The 20,018-nt window shown below is 43.4% G+C and overlaps 1 protein-coding gene across 2 annotated transcripts in view; it reads left to right on the top strand.

The window, feature by feature from the left end:
- STK32A (serine/threonine kinase 32A) overlaps window positions 1-20,018 on the top strand; it is a 261,142-nt gene that overhangs the window by 78,152 nt on the left and 162,972 nt on the right. For both annotated transcript variants that reach the window (XM_089673006.1, XM_089673005.1), the window contains exon 4: window positions 7,896-8,047. In XM_089673006.1, coding sequence (XP_089529132.1) covers window positions 7,896-8,047 — 152 coding nt within the window. The remainder of the gene's footprint in view (window positions 1-7,895; window positions 8,048-20,018) is intronic.

Raw genomic sequence — 20,018 nt, 5'->3', positions numbered from 1 at the left:
AAATGTTCTATAGGCTGCCGAACCACACAGAAAATAGTATGGACCTGTCAGAGCAGAACAGGAGGAGTTCCTCGTTCGGCCTCTGGCACTGAGCAACAGTTGCACAGACTGGGGGATTGCTCCCTCAGTCTGCACATCACATCCGTCCTTCCAACACACGTGGTCTGGTCGGTCAGTGTGGTTACTCAGAAGGGAAGTCTGGTTAGTCAGATTGACAGTTATACCTCCCTCGCAGGTGGTAGTCCCAACAAACTTGTTACCTGTGCCAAAGCTGATGTTAAAGCACACCTGAGGGCTGCCTAGCTGCCCAGTTACCCATAATGGACTGGTGAGGGCCCTACAGGAGCTAGAGCTAATATTGGTGCTGAAACTGATGTTACCTGCTAAAAATGTGTCATTAAGTTCTACCGACAAATGTCTACATGGGGGCTGACCAGGGGTCCCTTGCTTTTTCATGCCGACGCGGATGTCATATAGGGCATGAACAGCGGCCATTGCGGACATGTGATGACTGGGTGGGGGCTTTGAGCATACCCAACAGTTGGTTTTGTTGGCGGTTCTGGCTAAACGCAGGTGCATTTTAAATAAAAGGTTGGGGTATCTGCCGTCTTTTCCTCCGTTCACACACATGTAAGACATACAAACAAAAAGAAAAAGGAAAATGACACCCCTCATTCTCTGGTGTAGCTGAAAAGCTTCTTGCAGTGGCTTGCGTGCACCCAGTTGTCTCGTCCCTCGAGTTTGAGTGAGGTAGGTGTCGTCAGCTGGACTTGGTATGGTCCGGTGAACCGTGGCTCGAGTCCGGTTCTTTGATGTTTCTTTAGGACGACCCAATCACCTGGCTCAATAGAAAGAACACTTGTTATTGTATTTGGATCGGGGAGCGATTCGCGAACCCGATGGTGTATCTTCTGCAGCTCCCGTTGCAGAGATTGCACATAACCTGTAAGCTGTGAATGCAAAGACGACAACTGTTGAGGAAAGTACAACCCTGTTTTGGGAGGTCCCCCAAACAACACCTCGTAGGGTGACAGCCCATGTGGTTGCCGAGGGGCATTCCGGATGGAATAGGGGGCAATGGGGAGACACTCAGGCCAAGGTTTTTGGGTATCGGAAGACGTTCAACCTTACCGCTACTCTCGGGGTGATATGGGGTGTGTCGCCGCTGACTCCAGTTCCACCAAAGAAATGCAGTCGTGTCCTTTGGAAGAGAGATTAGTAGTGGACAAAGAAGACATGTTAGTAGAAGAGGTGTTAGTATTGTTAGTCGTGTTGCAAAATTCAGCACTGTCATTGCTGTCCTCCCCCCCCTTCTCATCTTCCGACACAGGAAGAAGAGAAGCTGGGTTAAGAATAGTGCATCGTTTGATAGTGAGGTTAGTAGGGGTTAGGAGGGCTTTCCCCTGAGAGGGGTACCTTGCCTTGGATGTCCTGTTTTCGCAGGACCGTTCTTGCTGCACCGGTGTCGGTGAGGCAAGGGAGGGGATATTTTAATTCCTCTAGAAAAAGATGGATCTGGGCCGACACCGATTTGTCAACTTCCTATGAGAATTCATAGGAGTTACTTACCATGGTGGTCATAGGGGCGGAGGACTCATCAGGAATGAACTGCCACCGACCTTTAGGTAATTGGGGACAGCTCCTCCTCATGTGCCCCGTTTGGTGGCACTGGAAGCACCTGGGTGGGGGCCTATCCTTCCTGTGACCCAGATCCCTTGGTTTTTCGTGTGGGGTCTGGGACATAAGAACTTTGGCCTTGTCTTGTTTTCTTCTATCCATTTCCCTCTCTATTGCCGCAAGAGTGGAAAGGATAGCAGGGATAGACATCTCATTATATTCGGGTCGGGCCAGAACCAGCCTTTCCCGAATTTTAGTATCGATGCCTTCCAAAAATTTGGCCCGCAACAGAATGTGCGTCGCGGTCACCTTTACCCCTTCAGTTGGAGCATCAGGTCCAACTTCCAGATCCGCATCCAGTGCCGTCTGCTTGAGACGGCGCCAGAAGCAGGCGCTTTCCTCATTAGGACCCTGGGTGAGCTTCATCATGTCCGTAGTAGAGGTAGCACCATACATTTCTGGAAGCTTTGCCTTTAGCTGTGTACAGAACTCTTTGCCCCCTGAAGTCATCTCCTCATGCGTGGTTATAGAGCACCCTGCAATCACTGTACTGGCCACTTCCATGCCCACCTTAGCCCGCAGGATCTGCGCACAATCTGACCCGCTCATACCATAGCTGAACTGGTTTTGTCCAAACATTCGAGCAAATCCTCTCGGATTGACTCGATAGTCCGGGAGCTCAGCCAGAATAGTGCGGATCTCTGCCGGGGTGAAGGGGACATGCCAAACTACCCGTTCCCCTAAAGTCCGTTCCCCCTGTGCATTGGGAGGGCCTTCAAATTGCTGCACCCTGACTGGATAGGCCTCGGTCCGGGAAGAGTGCAAGGGCTGACCCAGCATCATCGGTGGGCTTAGATTAACCACCTCGCTTACTGCACCTTCAGGTTTGAGGTCCCTCAGATCAGGGTATAGCTGGGGGGCAGGGGTCTGATCAGTGGTTCGTAGCGCTTTGATGCAATCCGCCCTGTTTCTTAACCGGGTGTCTATTCCCCTTGATTCACAGATAGTCTGCAAATCGGTTGTTGAGAAGGCTTCATAGTTGGAAACAGAAGGAGCTGGGGTGAAGCAGGGAGAAGGGAGAGGTAGAGGTAGAGGCTGAGGCATAGATACAGAAGACACAGAAGGTATGTCAAGAGTGACGTCACTAACAGAAGAGACAGGTGCAGTTATACTTCTCTCAGCCACTGTTGGTTGTTTGGGAACCCCAGCAGACCCTGATCCTGCCTGCCTTAGTAGAGTCAGCCCTGAAAGAGCTTCCTCCACCTCTGACACCGGATCCTCCTGTTTTATTCCCTCTGGAGGCCAGGTATACATCACCTGGTTCTTCCGGACAGACACCAGTTTATGTATGCCCTGCCTCCCTAATCGGATTGACCTGTGAAGCCATAGCTGTGCGATCTCTAGTTCTGATGCCTGCATCCGTGGTTCAAATTCAGAAATGAATTTTTCCCACCTCCATGCGTCAAATGTACCTTCCCGGGGAATTTCCCATCTGGTACCCTTCGACCATTTATTCCACCTTTTGAGGGGTTCTGTAGACTTCCCCCCCAAACTCACCTTCATCAGTTGTGCAGCTGTCCTTACCCTGAAGAGGGCTGGTTCCCCCTCTCTCTTCATGGACTGACTACTGCCCATCGTGACTAGTCACTGGTATATATCCCGCGTCCGGGTACCTGTTTACCCCCTGGAGCACTCGGTGGGATCCTACCGAGAGGCCTGATTCCACCACTTTCCCAGCACAGCGTAATTTATGTGATACTTATCGATCACCCGAAGCGCATCAAGTGGCGGTCAGACTGAGAGCACACCTCCCACTCCCACAGCGCAATTTATGTGATCCTGACCACCCGAAGTGTTTGTGGTGACCAGGATTTCCCTGGACCGCCCACTCACACAGCGTAATTTATGTGGTTCTCATCACCCACTGTGTTTGGCAGGCCACACCGCACAATGATGAAAGTGGCTTTTCTCTCCCTGCACACAGTAGCTAACACAAGTCAAAACAAAAAGAGGGGTTCTTGGATGTTACTTAGGGGTCACTGGTTGGGCAGAAACCTGCTAACTGACCTTTAGGAAATTTGTGTAAAGAAAAAACTTTCCTAATACGCACAGAAAAAAACCCTTTTCAACCTGAAAAACTGTTAAAAAGGACAAAGTGGATCCTTATGAAAAACACGGGACGTTTCACAGTAAAACAATTACACAGAGGTAAACCGAAAAACTGCGCCAAAAGTAACCTTGTTGCTGACGCAAAAATCACTCATACCAGCACCGCTAAACGATCTGCGCTACACACGCAATCTTCACTGCAACCACCTAAAACCGTTTACACAAAAAGTCTGCTGGACGTGAAACACGCGACACAGCAGCTTAAAACAAACCCGCTTTACAATAAGGAACTACTTTTAACAGGAAAAACACAAGAAAAACATAATCACTATACAAGAAATCTATGTGCAAAAACCCAGACTACACCGCGCTCATTAAATGTGGAACACGTGAGGGAAAACTCGCTTAACACACTTTAAATTGGCTGGCAATACGCAAATTTAAAGCTAAAAGCAAACAAATGAAACTGTAAAAAATTTGGATTAAAAACACAATATGGGTCAAATGCATATAGAAAACTGCATACACATTGCATAGAGATTACTGCACATATGGTAGTCAACAAAATGGCCACCAACAGGGAAAGCACATGGTCATTACTAGAATGACCCCCCACAGGGAAGCACATGGTCATTACTAGAATGACCCCCCACAGGGAAGCACATGGTAACACTAGCCTCAAAATTGCTTCTAACCCCTTACATAAAACAGACTTTTAGACAGAACATACACTGGACAATTACACAACAATATGAAGCACACATACAACACAATTTGGGCACAATCACAGAACGGACATAAAACACCAACATATCACACTAACATGCACATGTAACAGAAAGGACCCCCTGCTGCATGCTTGCTGGGAGCAGTAGTACCACAAAACATTGCACAGACTACATACACACAGAGATCTTACAACAGTTAACAATTAACCTAAACCTTTCAGCACTGTAATAATTACCTCACGTGGAGGGGGGTAGAGCAATCACCACAGTACCTACAACCCACAAATACTTACCTAACACTATGCAACAACTTTTACCCGCTAAAACATATACCCATTTAATTTTTGGTTGGAAGATTTTTAAACTTGACCAAATCCAGCCAACCAAACCCACCCCTCTGCTGCTCTCAGCAGAGACAAACCCTCGTCTTTCACCCACAAATCAAGAGTTTAGGACAAAAAACGAGGTCCTTCTTAAGCGGTATTTCTTGTTAGCTAACAGAGAGCGAAATCAGCCACACGAACACGCAAAAAGCGATCCTCTTAATGGCAGAGAGACCTGAAATGTGCCGGCATACTTTTTGCTAGTTCATGATAGTTCATTCCCCCCTCGTTCTTGGTTAGCTACGCAAGAATACGCGTTCGTATCCACCAGGCTCGCCAAACTGTCTTGGAAATTCGCTTTAACGAATTTCTCCTTACCGTGAGTACTCGCAGTTGGATGCGCAGAAATCCCCCATAAAGCTGTGCGAATCTCGCTTACCACGACTGCAGCTAAACTACACGATTCCTGCCCATCCAAATACTTTGGTTCTGTTGAGATGTGGGGGAATTGGAGCTCCGTTACCCTAGAATGATCACACGACACTCTAAGGCTGGTGTTGCAATCCACATAAGGGCCGGCTTCAGGCTCAGCTCTCTGTTTTATTAAAAATACACACATGCCCCCCACATGAATAAAGTCAATCCCCTCCCACCGAACAATGCAATGGGGATTGCCTATACACAGGATGTACATTCCAATTGGAGCATAGCCTTTCCTATTATCTATCACTGATCCTCCCCCATGAGTCTTCTGAGGTCAGCAGACTTCCTCCCATTCCCCCCCATGAGCCATCTGAGGTCATATTTCCTGTCCTACTAGCTTCTATTGGTATGTAAATTCTCTGCACAAGCATCTCCTAAAAATATCAGTCTGTACCTGGATGGGCCCGATACGATCTTTATTAAAACGCATCCATCCAAGATACAGTTCAGATTAGTAATGGCTTGTAAGATATGCATAAGCCTACACGTGGAGTTCACACCGCTTGCGCCTTGCGTTATGAAGCCCACGTGGTACTATGCTGCTGATATGTGGATACAGGCCCACGGTCTACTGACAGCAGCATTCGCATCGAATGCTGTGGTGGTATACACGCCGGTCTATAAGCGCAGTTCTGCCATCTCATCCATTACCAAGCTGAGTACTGTAATACATACATTGTACATGCGCATGGCCCAATTGCAGCCTTCAGAGCTTTAATTAAGCCACACGAGAGACATATGAATAACACGAATATATGACACATTTAAAGTTCGACCAACAATACAAAATTTCCATGACAATTCTGATGTGGACCCAGATGTAAAGGGGGAATCTGATGGGGACCAGGTGGTAGAGAGGGACTCTGACGGGGGCCAAGATGTAAGGCAGGACTCTGTTGGGGGCCCTGATATAAGGGACTTTGATGAAGGATGGGACTCTGATGGGAATCTTGATGTATGGGAGACTCTAATTTGGACCCCGATGTAAGGGGGTAAATTTGACGGGTCCCTGATGTAAGGGGGATTGTGATGGGAACTCTGATGTAAGAGGAGCCTCTGAGGGAGACCCTGTTGTAAAGGGGACTGTTAAGAAAGGTGCAGACTAAATTTATTTTTGTTTTTTGTTTGTGTTTTATGGATCCTGTTTATTTGAAATTTCCCTGCTTGGTTTTACTGAAGTTCTTTCTCTGTTCTGAATTTAATGTTATTCATTTACTTTTAAAACTTTTTTTCAGCCTGTGAATATTGGTAAAATATGTGGCCCTCATACTGAAAAGTTTAAAGACCCTTGATCTAATGCAGTGACAAAAAAATACAGTATTTTTCGCTCCATAAGACGCACTTTTTTCCCCGTCAAAAAAGGGGGAAAATGTCAGTGCGTCTTATGGAGCGAATATGGAGCAGCCAGTTCGGTATTTCCGCCACCACCACTGTGTCAGAATACCGGGCTGGTCGCTCAGCTCGTCTCTGCAGCAGGACCTGTTCCTCAGTCCAGCACTGTACAGTCTTCCTGCACCGGCATCTTTAGTGTGGGCACCCGGCTGTGACAGTGGGGTACCCACTGCGCATGCGTGAGAAGTGCTGCGCTTTGTGAATGGTCCGGCGTCTTCTGGGACACATGACAGCTGTCACATTCAGGTGCCTGCTCCCCCTCCCACCCCAAAGGTTCGCAGTCTCTTGGTCATCCCTTGTACTATCTGCAGTGTCTTGGTCATTCCCTGTATTGTCTGCAGTGTCTTGGTCATCCCTTGTATTGTCTGCAATGTCTTGGTCATCCCCTGTACTGTCCGCAGTGTCTTGGTCATCCCCTGTATTGTCTGCAGTCTCTTGGTCATCCCCTGTGTTGTCTGCAGTCTCTTGGTCATCCCCTGTATTGTCTGCAGTCTCTTGGTCATCCCCTGTATTGTCTGCAGTGTCTTGGTCATCCCCTGTACTGTCTGCAGTCTCTGGTCATCTTCTGTACTGTGTCTGCAGTCTCTGGTCATCTGTACTGTGTCTGCAGTCTCTGGTCATCTCCTGTACTGTGTCTGCAGTCTCTGGTCATCTGTACTGTGTCTGCAGTCTCTGGTCATCTCCTGTACTATGTCCGCAGTCTCTGGTCATCCCCTGTACTGTCTGCAGTCTCTGGTCATCTCCTGTACTGTCCGCAGTCTCTGGTCATCTCCTATACTGTCTGCAGTCTCTGATCATCTCCTGTATTGTGTCCGCAGTCTCTGGTCATCTGTACTGTCTGCAGTCTCTGGTCATCTCCTGTACTGTGTCTGCAGTCTCTGGTCATCTCCTGTACTGTGTCCGCAACCTCTGGTCATCTCCTGTACTGTGTCTGCAGTCTCTGGTCATCTCCTGTACTATGTCCGCAGTCTCTGGTCATCTCTTGTACTATGTCTGCAGTCCATTGGTTCAGAATATTTTTTTCCTTGTTTTTCTCCTCTAAAACCTAGGTGTGTCTTATGGTCAGGTGCGTCTTATGGAGCGAAAAATACGGTAAATCTAAACAAAAACTCTTGGACTGGTGCTCTTTTCCCCAATCTTTTTGCATTAAAACGTGACAGAGGCACTAATCCACAACTTAAACGTATTATATTGGCCTGTAATTTAAATCTGGGCTGCTAGTAAGCTTTCTTTTTATTTCCAGGTATGCATTGTTCAGAAAAAGGATACCAAGAAAATGTACGCCATGAAATACATGAACAAACAGAAATGTGTGGAGCGTAACGAAGTGAGAAATGTGTTTAAAGAACTGCAGATCATGCAAGGCTTGGAGCATCCGTTCCTGGTCAACCTCTGGTAAGTAATTTATTGTTTGCTTGCACTATCTTCAATGCCACTGTCATCACATATTTCCTGCTAAACTACTGAGTGATACTGCTTCTGTGTAGCTCTATAACAGACTTTATCAACCAGGGTTCCTCCAGAGTTTGCTAGGGGTTCCTTGAGCAATGAGCACTCTATGCCTTTCAGATAAGTTCCCTCTGATACCAATGATCTTTTTAGCCCCTGTAAGGGTGATGGGAGCATTCATTCCACTTACCACCAATCTAAGGGAGCCTTTTCCACTGACTATCAATCTAATAGACACATCACTCACCACCAATGAAAAGGGCACTTCACTGATTGGCTGGTAGCATTTTTCCACTATCAAATATGTAAGAGGGCATATTTCCACTGACCACCAATGTGAGGAAACACTACAGTTTTCATGGCCTGTATTTTTTATATAATGAGCTTCACTTCATTATAATTACTGCTATAATAAGAAAGAATATTAGAAAAGGTGAGGATTAAAGCAAGCACTACCTTATTTAATCCCTATAGGGCTCAAACGTTCATAGTTATTTCAAAATGTTACACTTCTTTCTGGATGAACAGAAGTTAGTGCATACTAACAGTAGGATGTATTTGTTACCTTTGCGGCTGTTTAAATAACTTTCCTAACCATGGTTCATCACAGGACTACTGTGTTTTAAAGGGAATGTATCCTTGTTGAATAACTAATATTATTTATTTTATTTCATGTCATTAGGACTAACACATGACATTTATTGTTCCTTTTTTAAAGTTGGGTTCATATGTTCCTTTGTTGTGTAAGGTTTGTTGTTTACAGGCCACACTCTAGTCACTCTAGTTGTTGACTCATGTCTTACTGCATATCTCAGTCAGAGGTTTCTGTCCAAGTATGCAGTGTCTATTGTGTTGTCTCTTTAACTTACCCATAGTGTTCTGAGAATCATTAGTCATATATTAATTATTTGTAAAAAAAAAAAAAAGTATTTAAATACAGTTTAAAAATGTAAAAAATAAATGAGGATTGGCATACTATATTCCTGCAAATTAATTATAGGCTCCCACCTTTCTGTTCTCTTGCCCACCTATGTGAACTTACATTTCCTGTCACTATGAAAATAGGTTAAGCGGCAGGCTAACAGATGTTTTTTTCAGAGAAAGGGTGCCTGAGATCCTATGACAATAAACTATATTTTATTCTGTTCTCTGTGCAAACGTCTGCACAATCTGCCTGACTTCCTACTTACAGTATCCCTCACCCTGTGGATATTGTTGCAAAATAAATCCTGGAGATGAGCACAGGTGAGGGGTTAGAAAGCAGGAGGTCTTGGGACATAGGCTCAACTAGAACTTTCAGGGCTCCAGTGCAAGAATATCATTAGGGCCCCCTTGGTTCTTCACATTGATCCCAGGGCCCTTTACTGTCATTGTGGGGCCCTTTATTGCAGACCCGCAGCAGGACCCTTTCACATGTTCTGCAGTGGGCCCCTTCCTGCTGTCATGGGGACCCCTGACTGTGGTGGAATACCAGGGCATGGTTGCAAGTGTGACCTTTGTAGCCTTGGTAGATCCACCACTGGTGTCAGTAGTTTTTTTTATTTTTGCTAGTTTATTTTTTCATTATTTTTTACTATTTTATATATATATATATATATATATATATATATATATATATATATATATATATATATTTTGTTTTACAATTTTATTTTTTGTTAACTTAACATTTTTTTAGAAGCCCCATTTGGGGGCTTTGGTGAGACATCAGGGGTCTATACAGACATGTCATGTTCCACCTTTGAGACAGAGAAAGCAGAAATATATAAAAGTTTGACTACAGAGTAGTGGCCATTGGTTTTGGCAGTTAGCAAGCCATTGGTGAGTTTGGGGGGGGGGGGGGCAGTGTCTGTAGAGTGTTGTGGGTGAAGGCTAGATTGAATGGGGTTGAGAAGGTTGTTTACAGTACGGCGGTGTTCTCAGTTGTAGACTAGTTGTAGAAGTCTGAAAGTAAGGTGAATAAAAGCACAGAGAGGGATTGTAAAATGTTTGGACAGGAAGGGGTTGACCAGCGCATGCTTTAGAGTGGTTTTCTCAGTGAATACAAGGCTTCCTGTGATTGGCCAAGGTGGAAGAGTAGGCAGATGACTCATGAATCTCCACCTCACCATATCCATGGAACCCTTGTATTAATTGATAAAAATAAAAGAATTCTGAATGGTTGAGAAGCTTTCAAGCCTACACAGTTTTGTTCTGAAAGCAGGCAGGAAGTCCTCCATACTGCTTTGGAACATAGCTCTGCGTAATGTATGTAGCTAATACTACTACAGTGTGCTATAACACACAGCGTAGCTGATTCACTTGAGCCAGGAGACAGGAAATGTGGAAATCAGTTTTAAAGGTAAAAAAGAATTGGTAAGGACTGGATGAGAGAATGTTGATGAGAGTGATAAAATGACTTTTTGGCAATACAGAGACAGGTCCTGAATTTTTGGGGGGCAGATTTTTTTAGGGTAAAGTCTTGCTTGTCTTTCATTTTATATCATAGTCAATCAAGAGCAGGACTACCTCTTTTACAATATCTGCTCTTGTCTGTTTGCCATGGTTATAGTTGTTGGGGCTTAATTCTGTGTGAGGTGGGCCAGTGTTTCCAGACAGGATGAGAGCGAGCTGTTGTAGACAGAAGTGGCAAGATAAGAGCAGGATAGGGTGAAATCTTGTAGTAAAGGTAGTGTTTTGCAAAGTAGGGAAGAGGAGTTTAAAGTGTCAATGTTTTTTATGGGCAACTGTTTGCTGGTTAGAGGGTTAGGATGTTAAAGATAGGAAGAGTGATAAATTGATAAGGTCGCGGTCAGAGAGAGGCACATGGGTGTTTGAGAGATTGAAAGAAGTATAGTGGTTGAAGAATACAAGGTCAAGGCTATTGATATCAGAGTGAGTAGAAGTGCCCATTGTGGTAGGCCAATACAAGGGGTTAGGTTGAGTTGTTGAGAGGTAGTTTGAGTCTTAATAACAGGGATGTTAAAGTCACCAAGGATAATAGTGGGTAATTCAGTGGAAAGAAGAGCCAGGCAGCCAGGGTAGCCAAGCAGAGAAGTCGTCAAGGCAGTGTGATACAGGCTCTGGAGGACAATAAATCACATAAATTATCAGACTGAAGTAAAAGAAACAAATACAGTGAGCTTCCAAAGCAGAGAGGGATAGAGAGGGACGTGTAGAAAGAACTTTAAAAGTGCTTTGTGGGGATAGAATTAATCCAACTCCACCTCTCTTTCATCCTCTGAGTCTGGGTGAATGAGTCCAATGGAGGTCACAATGGGACAGGGCAGCAGAAGAGGCATTGTCAATTTCCTGAGGCCAGGTTTCAGTAACAGAAAGTAGGTTAAAGAAATTAGAGATCAAAAGGTTATGGACAGAGGTGAGCTTGTTGCAGACAGAGCAAGTATTCCGGAGGGCACATTAGAAGGGGAGCTGGTTGTGGAATCGGGGAATAAGAATTAGGTTGTTTGGATTAGGCCTACTGAAAGAAAGAGGGTGCCAAATGTTAGGGTGAAAGTTAGATATGAGGGGGCTGGGATTATGTAAAGCATCCCCAAAAGTCAGGAGGAGCAGGAGGGTGAGAAGAGTAAGACTAAACATGTGCAGAAAGCCTTTGCATGTAGACTGGCTCAAAACAAGCTTTCCATTTGAAGTTAAATCTCATACATTGTTGGAAGAGATATTGTGTTCACTAGCAAGATCTGATTAGGAGCAAGTGGGGATGTGAGCGTTCATCTTTAGCACAACATATAGACCCTTGTTCCCTTCCTCTATGCTGTTTATTAGATTTTTTAAAGTATATGTAAACTCTAACTGAATGACCTTTAATTTGCTAAAGCATTGTTTATAAAAAAAATGCATTTTTAAAAATAAAATACTTATCTTTCTTTTTATTCTTTGATGCATCTCAGTGCTGATACTGTTCTGCAGCCATCTATTATCTGCATACCTGCACTCACTTTATCAACAGCTCCATGGTATTGCTTAGGGAGCTTTCCTGATGGTAACAACAGCAAAACTATGGCAAGGGCCTTCCTGGTAGGGTTACCAGATATTTATTTATTAAGAGAGTTTACATACATTTTATCAAAAGAAATAAGATACAGAGAAACTGAGTTAAAGGGTAACTCCACTTTTGCGGAAAAAAAATAGCAATTAAAAAAAAAGTTATAGCGTATATACTTTTTCCTTTTCAGTCTTTCAGCACTGTAATTTTCTGTAAAATGCAATGCAATATGGCTACCTGGAGGTTTTCTGTACACAGATGGTGTACAGAGCACCCCACAAATATGTCATTTCCTGCATGTGTGTTTGTCTTTTTGATTTTCCCAGAAGTCTGCACTAAGATTCAAGTCAAATTTTGAGCATCCCCTGCAACAAAAATTTCATTTTTGGTGAGATTCTCCCAAAGGGAATTCACATCTAAAGGGATGCAGACCTTGCAGTTTTCTGCATTAGAGCCCTGCAGGTGCAGCAGCTGATTGATAATTAGGAACTACTCCCACTTCCATTCATTTTGCACATGGGCACAGACCAATAAAAATCTCTTTCTTCAGAATAACAAAAGGTAGTGATCTGTAAGAAAGTGTGTTAAAATCCTTGCAATGTATGCAGATCACCTAGAGCGGAATGTTTTTTTTTCAACAAAAGTGGAGTTACTCTTTAAGTGAAAAAAGTTGAAGGGAAATTAACAGGCTAATCAACACTGTTGTTGAAATGGAAGAAAAGTAATCTAAGGCTTAAAGTCACAATATTTTTTTCTCATGTAAGGCAAAGCCTTTGGGGGAAGAAATTAACCAGGAACCAAACTGTCAGCTTTAAATTCTGTACTTTGTTCAGTTAACTGTAACCATGTTGTGGCTCAATGACTTAACCTATGTGAAATAAAATAGGGACCCAGCACAATTTCTTTCATAATTAATGCAGTGATGATTTCATTCAAGGCTTGTGGTTTTCTTACCAATAATTACAAGCCTTTCACTTGAAGCAAATTTGCATGAACAATTTAAATAGATATCTCATAAAAACATATCTTTAGCAATGTAATAATGATATCTAATATAATTATAAAAAGATACCTATGTTGGTTATTCATATTCAGGGATATTTTTTGTTATTGATTTTTTCTAAGTGCAGAGTAGTGAACTTGTAACCTAGGGCCATGAGTGATTGGTTAAGGTTTTGGGGGGACAGGTTAAGTATGGTGTAGCACTTAGTAGATTGGGTTGTCTATTCTTTGGTCTCAACTCTATGAATGACCTCAACCCCTCTGACACACCAGGTTAAGGAAAAAGGTTATTGCACTACTATTAACCACTTGCCTACCAGGCACTTATACTCCCTTCCTGCCCAGGCCAATTTTCAGCTTTCAGCGCCATCTCACTTTGAATGACAATTGCGCGGTCATGCAACACTGTACTCATATGAAATTTTTATCATTTCTTTCACACAAATAGAGCTTTCTTTTAGTGGTATTTTGTTGCTGCTGGGTGTGTCATTTTTTGTGCTATAAACAGCAAAAAAATTTGAAAAAAAGTTTTTCTTTGATTCTATTATAAAATTTTGCAAAGAGGTAATTTTTCTCCTTCACTGATGTGCATTGATGAGGCTGCACTGATAGGCAGCACTGATGGGCACTGATGAGGTGGCATGGATAGGCAGCACTGATAGGTAGCACTGATGATGATGCACTGATATGCAGCACTGATGGGCACTGATAGGCAGCACTGATGGGCGGCACTGATTGGTGGCACTGCTGGGCACTGATGGGCAGCACTGATGGAGGACACTGGTGGGTGGCATTGCTGGGCACAGGTGGGTGGCACTGCTAGGCACTGCTGGGCACAGGTGGGAGGCACTGCTGGGTATTGCTGGGCACAGGTGGGTGGCACTGTTGGGCATTGGTGGGTGGCACTGCTGGGCGGCACTGCTGGGCACTGGTCATCAAGGCACTGATCATCAGTGCGCTGATGAACAGTGCCGATCTGTTCTTTGACAATTGCTGGTTATCTGCAGTACTTTCCTTATGCTGTGACAGCCTGAGGAAAGTGCAGCCGATAACTGGCAACTGTTCTTACCCAGTGGTCTGCTGTGTCATTGGACACAGCTGATCACGTGGTGAAAGCCCATGTGATTGGCTTTTTACCACATCACAGGGACACATCGATCACAGAGATCGCTGGGAGCGCACGGGGGGGGGGCTGTTCCGGGAGGACATCATATGACGCTCTCCCAAGACTGGACAACCACACTGTAGCCATCATTCGGCTACAGCGCAGTTGCCAAGTGGTTAAGAACATAAATATAAATATACTGCACACACTAGACTGGTTAGTGAACAAGGGATGCAATATAGTGTTGTGAGTTAAAGTAAATGACAGAATGTACATAAATGAACAAGCGGAGAGTAGGTCTAACACAATTTTCTAGACAATTAAGTCACTTTAATATAGCAGCTTAGAATAGAGATCTATATGGTTTGATTGATCTGCACCTGGTAATCAACAAATCAGCATTAGGCAATAGCATGAATAAAGTTAATGGCAATGGTGATCAACATTGGAATAACTTTTATGCAACCAGTAGACAATACTGCTTAGAGTGCACTCTTTATGACTGGGTACACTAGAGTTCAAGGCTCCCTACAGAGGTACCTCTTATTATGGACAGCAAGTAAGGTTCTTGTAGAACAGCTGTCTGAGGAGACAGTCCTTTCCTAAAGTTCTTCAGTTGGTTAGCTTTAGGGCTCAGTCTTTTTGGTGGTGCACATAAGTAAAGTCCCAGTAAAGTCTGCATGCAGTGGCAAAGGATGCTAGTTAGATGGCCAGTCCCTATGTGCTCAGTCCCTGTTAGCAGCAACAGGTCTCTGGAAGCAATGCCCTCTCACCCGACCCAGTGCTATAATTACTTTGGTTTCACTGTCCAGATGTTAGCCTGGTCTTGGATTCACCCAGAGTGACTTCGGTCCATACTGGTCATTTACCCTCTCTGTACAGACTCAGAAATGGCAACCCTGGTCTCTGCACAGGCTCCTTCTCCCTAGTACTACGCAAACCAGTGGCAACAAGTCTGCACTCGCTGGTCCCCTGCACTCTGTTTACAGGGGATCCTGGGTGTTGTAGTTCGCAGCTCCGTTAGCCTCTACACTACAGTGCCACCTATTGACTACATCTACCATGGTCCTGGGCAGCTACATTATCCATAGAAAAAGGAGTATAACGAGCGCTGGACAGTTTTAGAGCAAAATAAAAGCAGCTGGCATGAAAGGCAAGCCTCCAAAACGCCTCGTGGTGAACAGTCATATACAAAAACATGCAGCGCTAGAGTAAATGGATCTATCTCATGATGAGGAGTAACCACTTAATAAGATATAAACGCAGCTACCATATTAGTCTTAAGCAACCAATATTATAACATTCTCATGGTTTAAGAAGGTGTAAATGGTGATAAAGGTGTCAAAGTCAATCTATCATAGGAGTGACGTAAATCTGTGACATCTGTGGTAGGAAATGTGGCTGTAGAATGCACTAACCAGATAGCGCAAATAATAGCGCATTGGAGTAAAATGACCTACTCCTGGTCACTGGATCAGGGAACCTGCCGGAATGGTGGTCGTCTCTGCTGTGGTCACCAGAGTCATCCGTGTCCTCTCCAGTTATGGAGAGGACAAAGCATCCCCTTTGATAACGTGCAATTGCCACGAAACGCGTTAGAGAGATGCTACTTGACCTACAACCACTACCCACATGGTCCACACCTTGACACGGGCGGCCATCTTTGGAAGTGTATATTGCACCATAGCCCTGAAGGTGATTCCTGGTCCTTGAGCGCACATCGCACCCCTGGAGGTCGCTGACACAAGGATTCTACTGCATACCGGATGAGCGTTTATTCCACTGGATACCTGGGAATTCCATAACTGGAGAGGACACGGATGACTCTGGTGACCACAGCAGAGACGACCACCATTCCGGCAGGTTCCCTGATCCAGTGACCAGGAGTAGGTCATTTTACTCCAATGCGCTATTATTTGCGCTATCTGGTTAGTGCATTCTACAGCCACATTTCCTACCACAGATGTCACAGATTTACGTCACTCCTATGATAGATTGACTTTGACACCTTTATCACCATTTACACCTTCTTAAACCATGAGAATGTTATAATATTGGTTGCTTAAGACTAATATGGTAGCTGCGTTTATATCTTATTAAGTGGTTACTCCTCATCATGAGATAGAAAGCTACATTATCCAGTCTCTGCTGCCGCTGCTGCCAGAAGGAAAAGGTGAATGGGCAGGGGTTGCTCACTTGCATCACTGTGTAATGAGGGGAAGGGAGGAGGAAGCAGGCATCAAAACACACAGCCTGCTCCTTACAGCTGGCAGCACACCCAGCGGGAAGGGTGGGGGGAGAAGGAAAGCTAGCACAAGAGGGTTCAGCCTACTCCACCAGCTGGCTGCAATGGTAAGTAGATCAACATGGTTCTAAAGCTATAACATTTGTAACCTTAATGCATTCCTTGCATTAAGGTAAAAAATGTTTTAGGACTTGCTGTGCCACCCTCACCCTCTAAACACTTACCTGACTCTTGGATTTATCTACCGCTGTGCCCAGCTGCAGTCTCCTCTCTCCTTCTTTACACAGGGGCTGGCAGGTAGCAGAGGGATCCATTTTCTCCTGCTGCTGTCAGTCAAATCCAGTGAGGATGGAGCAGGGGGTGGGATCAAGCTGCGCTCAGTATGTCAATAGATCCACATGGTGAGACTCAAGATGAATGCCCCCATAGTAAGCAACTCATTATAGAGGGTACTCAGAAGAGGAGGAGCTGAGAGTACCCAGCAGGGGAACCCAGAAGAGGCAATACAATAGCATAGAGCAGGTAAATATAACATGTTTGTTATTTAAAATGAAAAATATGAATTAATTAATTAAAATTAATAAATTAATTAAAAAAAACAGAGACTTTACAATCACTTTAAGTTAAAGGTTAGTTCACTTTTACGGAAAAAAAAAATTGCCTTTGTAGATGAGGGGTCTCTAAATAAAAACAAATTGCAGCTTAAATTGAAAAATGTCCTTGCTATAGATGTAGGCCATTTACATGCCCTATACAGCCTGAACTCCCAGGATGTTGCTAAGGATGCAGGTCTAGCTGTTACTGTTCACATTGATCATCACAGTGAGTGAGCTCTCGCTCAGAGATACAGTACTGCATCAGGGGGGAGAGAGCGCGTGTGCAGGGGTTTGCATTTAGAGAAGGAGCTCATTCCTGTGATGGTGAAGGTGAACAGTGACAGCTGAGTGTCTCTTAGCAATGTTCTTAGCAATATTCTGGCAGTTTTTCAATCAGGCTTCATGAGATACGCCGCTGTGCAAAAGTTTAAGCAGGTGTGAAAAAATGCTTTAAATTAACCCCTTAGTGACAGAGGGTAAAACAAATGTTAATGCATGAACACAATTTTGCAACTCTGACATGTGTTAGTAATACTGTACATGTCATCGCAGTTACTTTGTGTATCCAGGTGGATTATACCTTGGGTTTCTTTTTTTCAGGACAAATTGGGCTTTCTTTAGTGGTAAATTATCAAAGAAAAACTGGCCCAATATAACTTTAAACAAATCATTTTTTTAAATTTAGCTGTATATTTCTTGCTATTACCATAACTTACCACAAGAAACAACCCAAAATAAATTCTTCTACTCCTGTATGTTATTTGTTGTTTGTACTCATAGTATGCCCCAGAAACAATGGTACTCATTTTGTTTTTATTATCCTACCTAAAACACACTGACACTGACTGACTCTGATACTACCGTCATTTAAAAAATACTAAATATTTAAAAAACAAAACAAAAAAAAACTACCCAAAATATACTGCCCTGACATTTGACCCCAACCTTGACCATTGACCTTAACACTCACCCTAGCACTGACCTTGTTTTTTTTCCTTTCTTTTTATTTTTTTTTGGTTTTATACAGTAATTTTTTTACACACTTTATTTCCTGCAGGAGAGAAAGATGCAATGTATTTCTCTCTTCATTCAGAAGTCAGTCTGCACATGACTAATCATGTGACAGCCAATCAGAGGCTATCACAGTGATCAGGTGAACAGGAACCGGGAGTCCCAAGTCTTGATCCCAAGTACAAAACCCAGGGCTCTTGATAAGCACTGTGCGGTGCACTTCCTGCATAAAGACAGGTACACAGACATTTGGGTTCACGGATGAAGAGCCACTTTAGTAAGGCCACATATCTGTGTACTATCGGTGGGAAGGGGCTTTCAGAAATGCTTTCAGAAATAGTTAATAGTTTATTTTTATCAATCAACAAAATGGAAAGTAAATGAATGGAAGAGAAATCCAAATCAAATCAATATTTGTCGTGACCACCCTTTGTCTTCAAAACAAAATTCTTCTAGGTACACTTGCAAACAGTTTTTGAAGGAACTCAGAAAGGTAGGTTGCTACAAACATTTAGAACTAATCACAGATCTTCTTTGGATGTAGGCTTCCTCAAATCCTTCTGTATCTTCATGTAATCCCAGACAGACTCAATGATGTTGAGATCAGGGCTCTGTGGAGACCAAACCATCACGTTCAGGACTCCTTGTTCTTCTTTATGATACTGTAGTTCTTAATCAACACAACAAACACTTTTCTCCTGCGCTAGGAAAAAACTCAGTGGACCCAATAGGAATGTTCTGGAATATCCTGGAATATGCACTGCTTGCTGCCCTCAACAGACCGGGTGGTCCAAATACACTGGATGCAAATGGAGAAACAGAAAAAGGGCGCACCGACCTAGTGCATTATCGTTTAAAATATTTATTGAAGAAACAAAGTAAGTATCATAATCACAATAGACATAAAAACACAGGCATGTCAAACTGAACAAGTTGTATGATCCAAACAACATCTGATTCCATACGATGGAACCCTGGATGACAAACTGGCTAGCGCGTTTCGAGGACACAACCTCTTCCTCAGAGCCAACACTACAGGAGTCTGCATTTCTCTTTATATAAGTTACTAAATGATAACAAAAAGGCTTGATCAGAACCACCCGAAGGCGGAGCCTGACATCACATGACCCTTTAGCATCAAAATCGAACAAAAAAAAAAGAAAAAGAATTAATTAAATAATGATTGTGAACTATATTAGAAAAACATATAATAAATGTGTAAACACTTACACTTATAGGAAGATCATAGGTGGTATATGGTGATGAAAACAAAAAATATTAAAAAAAATAAAAATAAAAAAAGTATATATAAAATATATATATATATATATATATATATATATATATATATATATATATATATATATATATATAAAATCACCTTCCCTTATATTTTTTATTTTATATAAAAAAAATTTTATTTATTTATTTTTTTTATATTTTTTGTTTTCATCATCATCAATGATAAATCTGTCGGTTATAAAAAATATCCAGTAAACTCAAAGTTAGTCATAAATTTAGGCCAAAATGTTTTCTGCTACATGACTTTGGTAAAAAAAATCCCAATACATGTATATTAACCATTAGCCGCCCGGCCAATGGCCGTTTGGCGGCTTCAGATGTGCCTCTTCATTCCGGGTGCACGCCATTTGGCGTGCTCCCGCACATGCGCCGTTTACGGTAATGCAGAGCGGCGCAGCAGCGGGATCTGTCACGGGCCGTGCACCTCGGACACGGCCGATGACAGATCCGAGTACCGGCTCCCGTTGCTGGTACCATGTGACCTGCTGTGACCAATCACAGCAGGTCACATGACAGTTGTATACAATGGATGGCTTCATTCATGATGCCATCCATTGTATACTAGTGCCTAGCTGTGAATGGTCACAGCTAATCACATGCACATGTCATGTGATTAGCTGTGACCAAATCACAGCTAAGCACAAAAAAAAAAAAAAAAGCTGAATGAATCG

The sequence above is a fragment of the Staurois parvus genome, unplaced genomic scaffold, assembly GCF_062004578.1.
Source record: "Staurois parvus isolate SC_StPar_1 unplaced genomic scaffold, SC_StPar_1.0 ptg000133l, whole genome shotgun sequence".
Taxonomy (NCBI): Eukaryota; Metazoa; Chordata; class Amphibia; order Anura; family Ranidae; genus Staurois; species Staurois parvus.
Note: the sequence above shows the minus strand (reverse complement) of the source record. Positions and strands in the feature narration are given on the sequence as shown.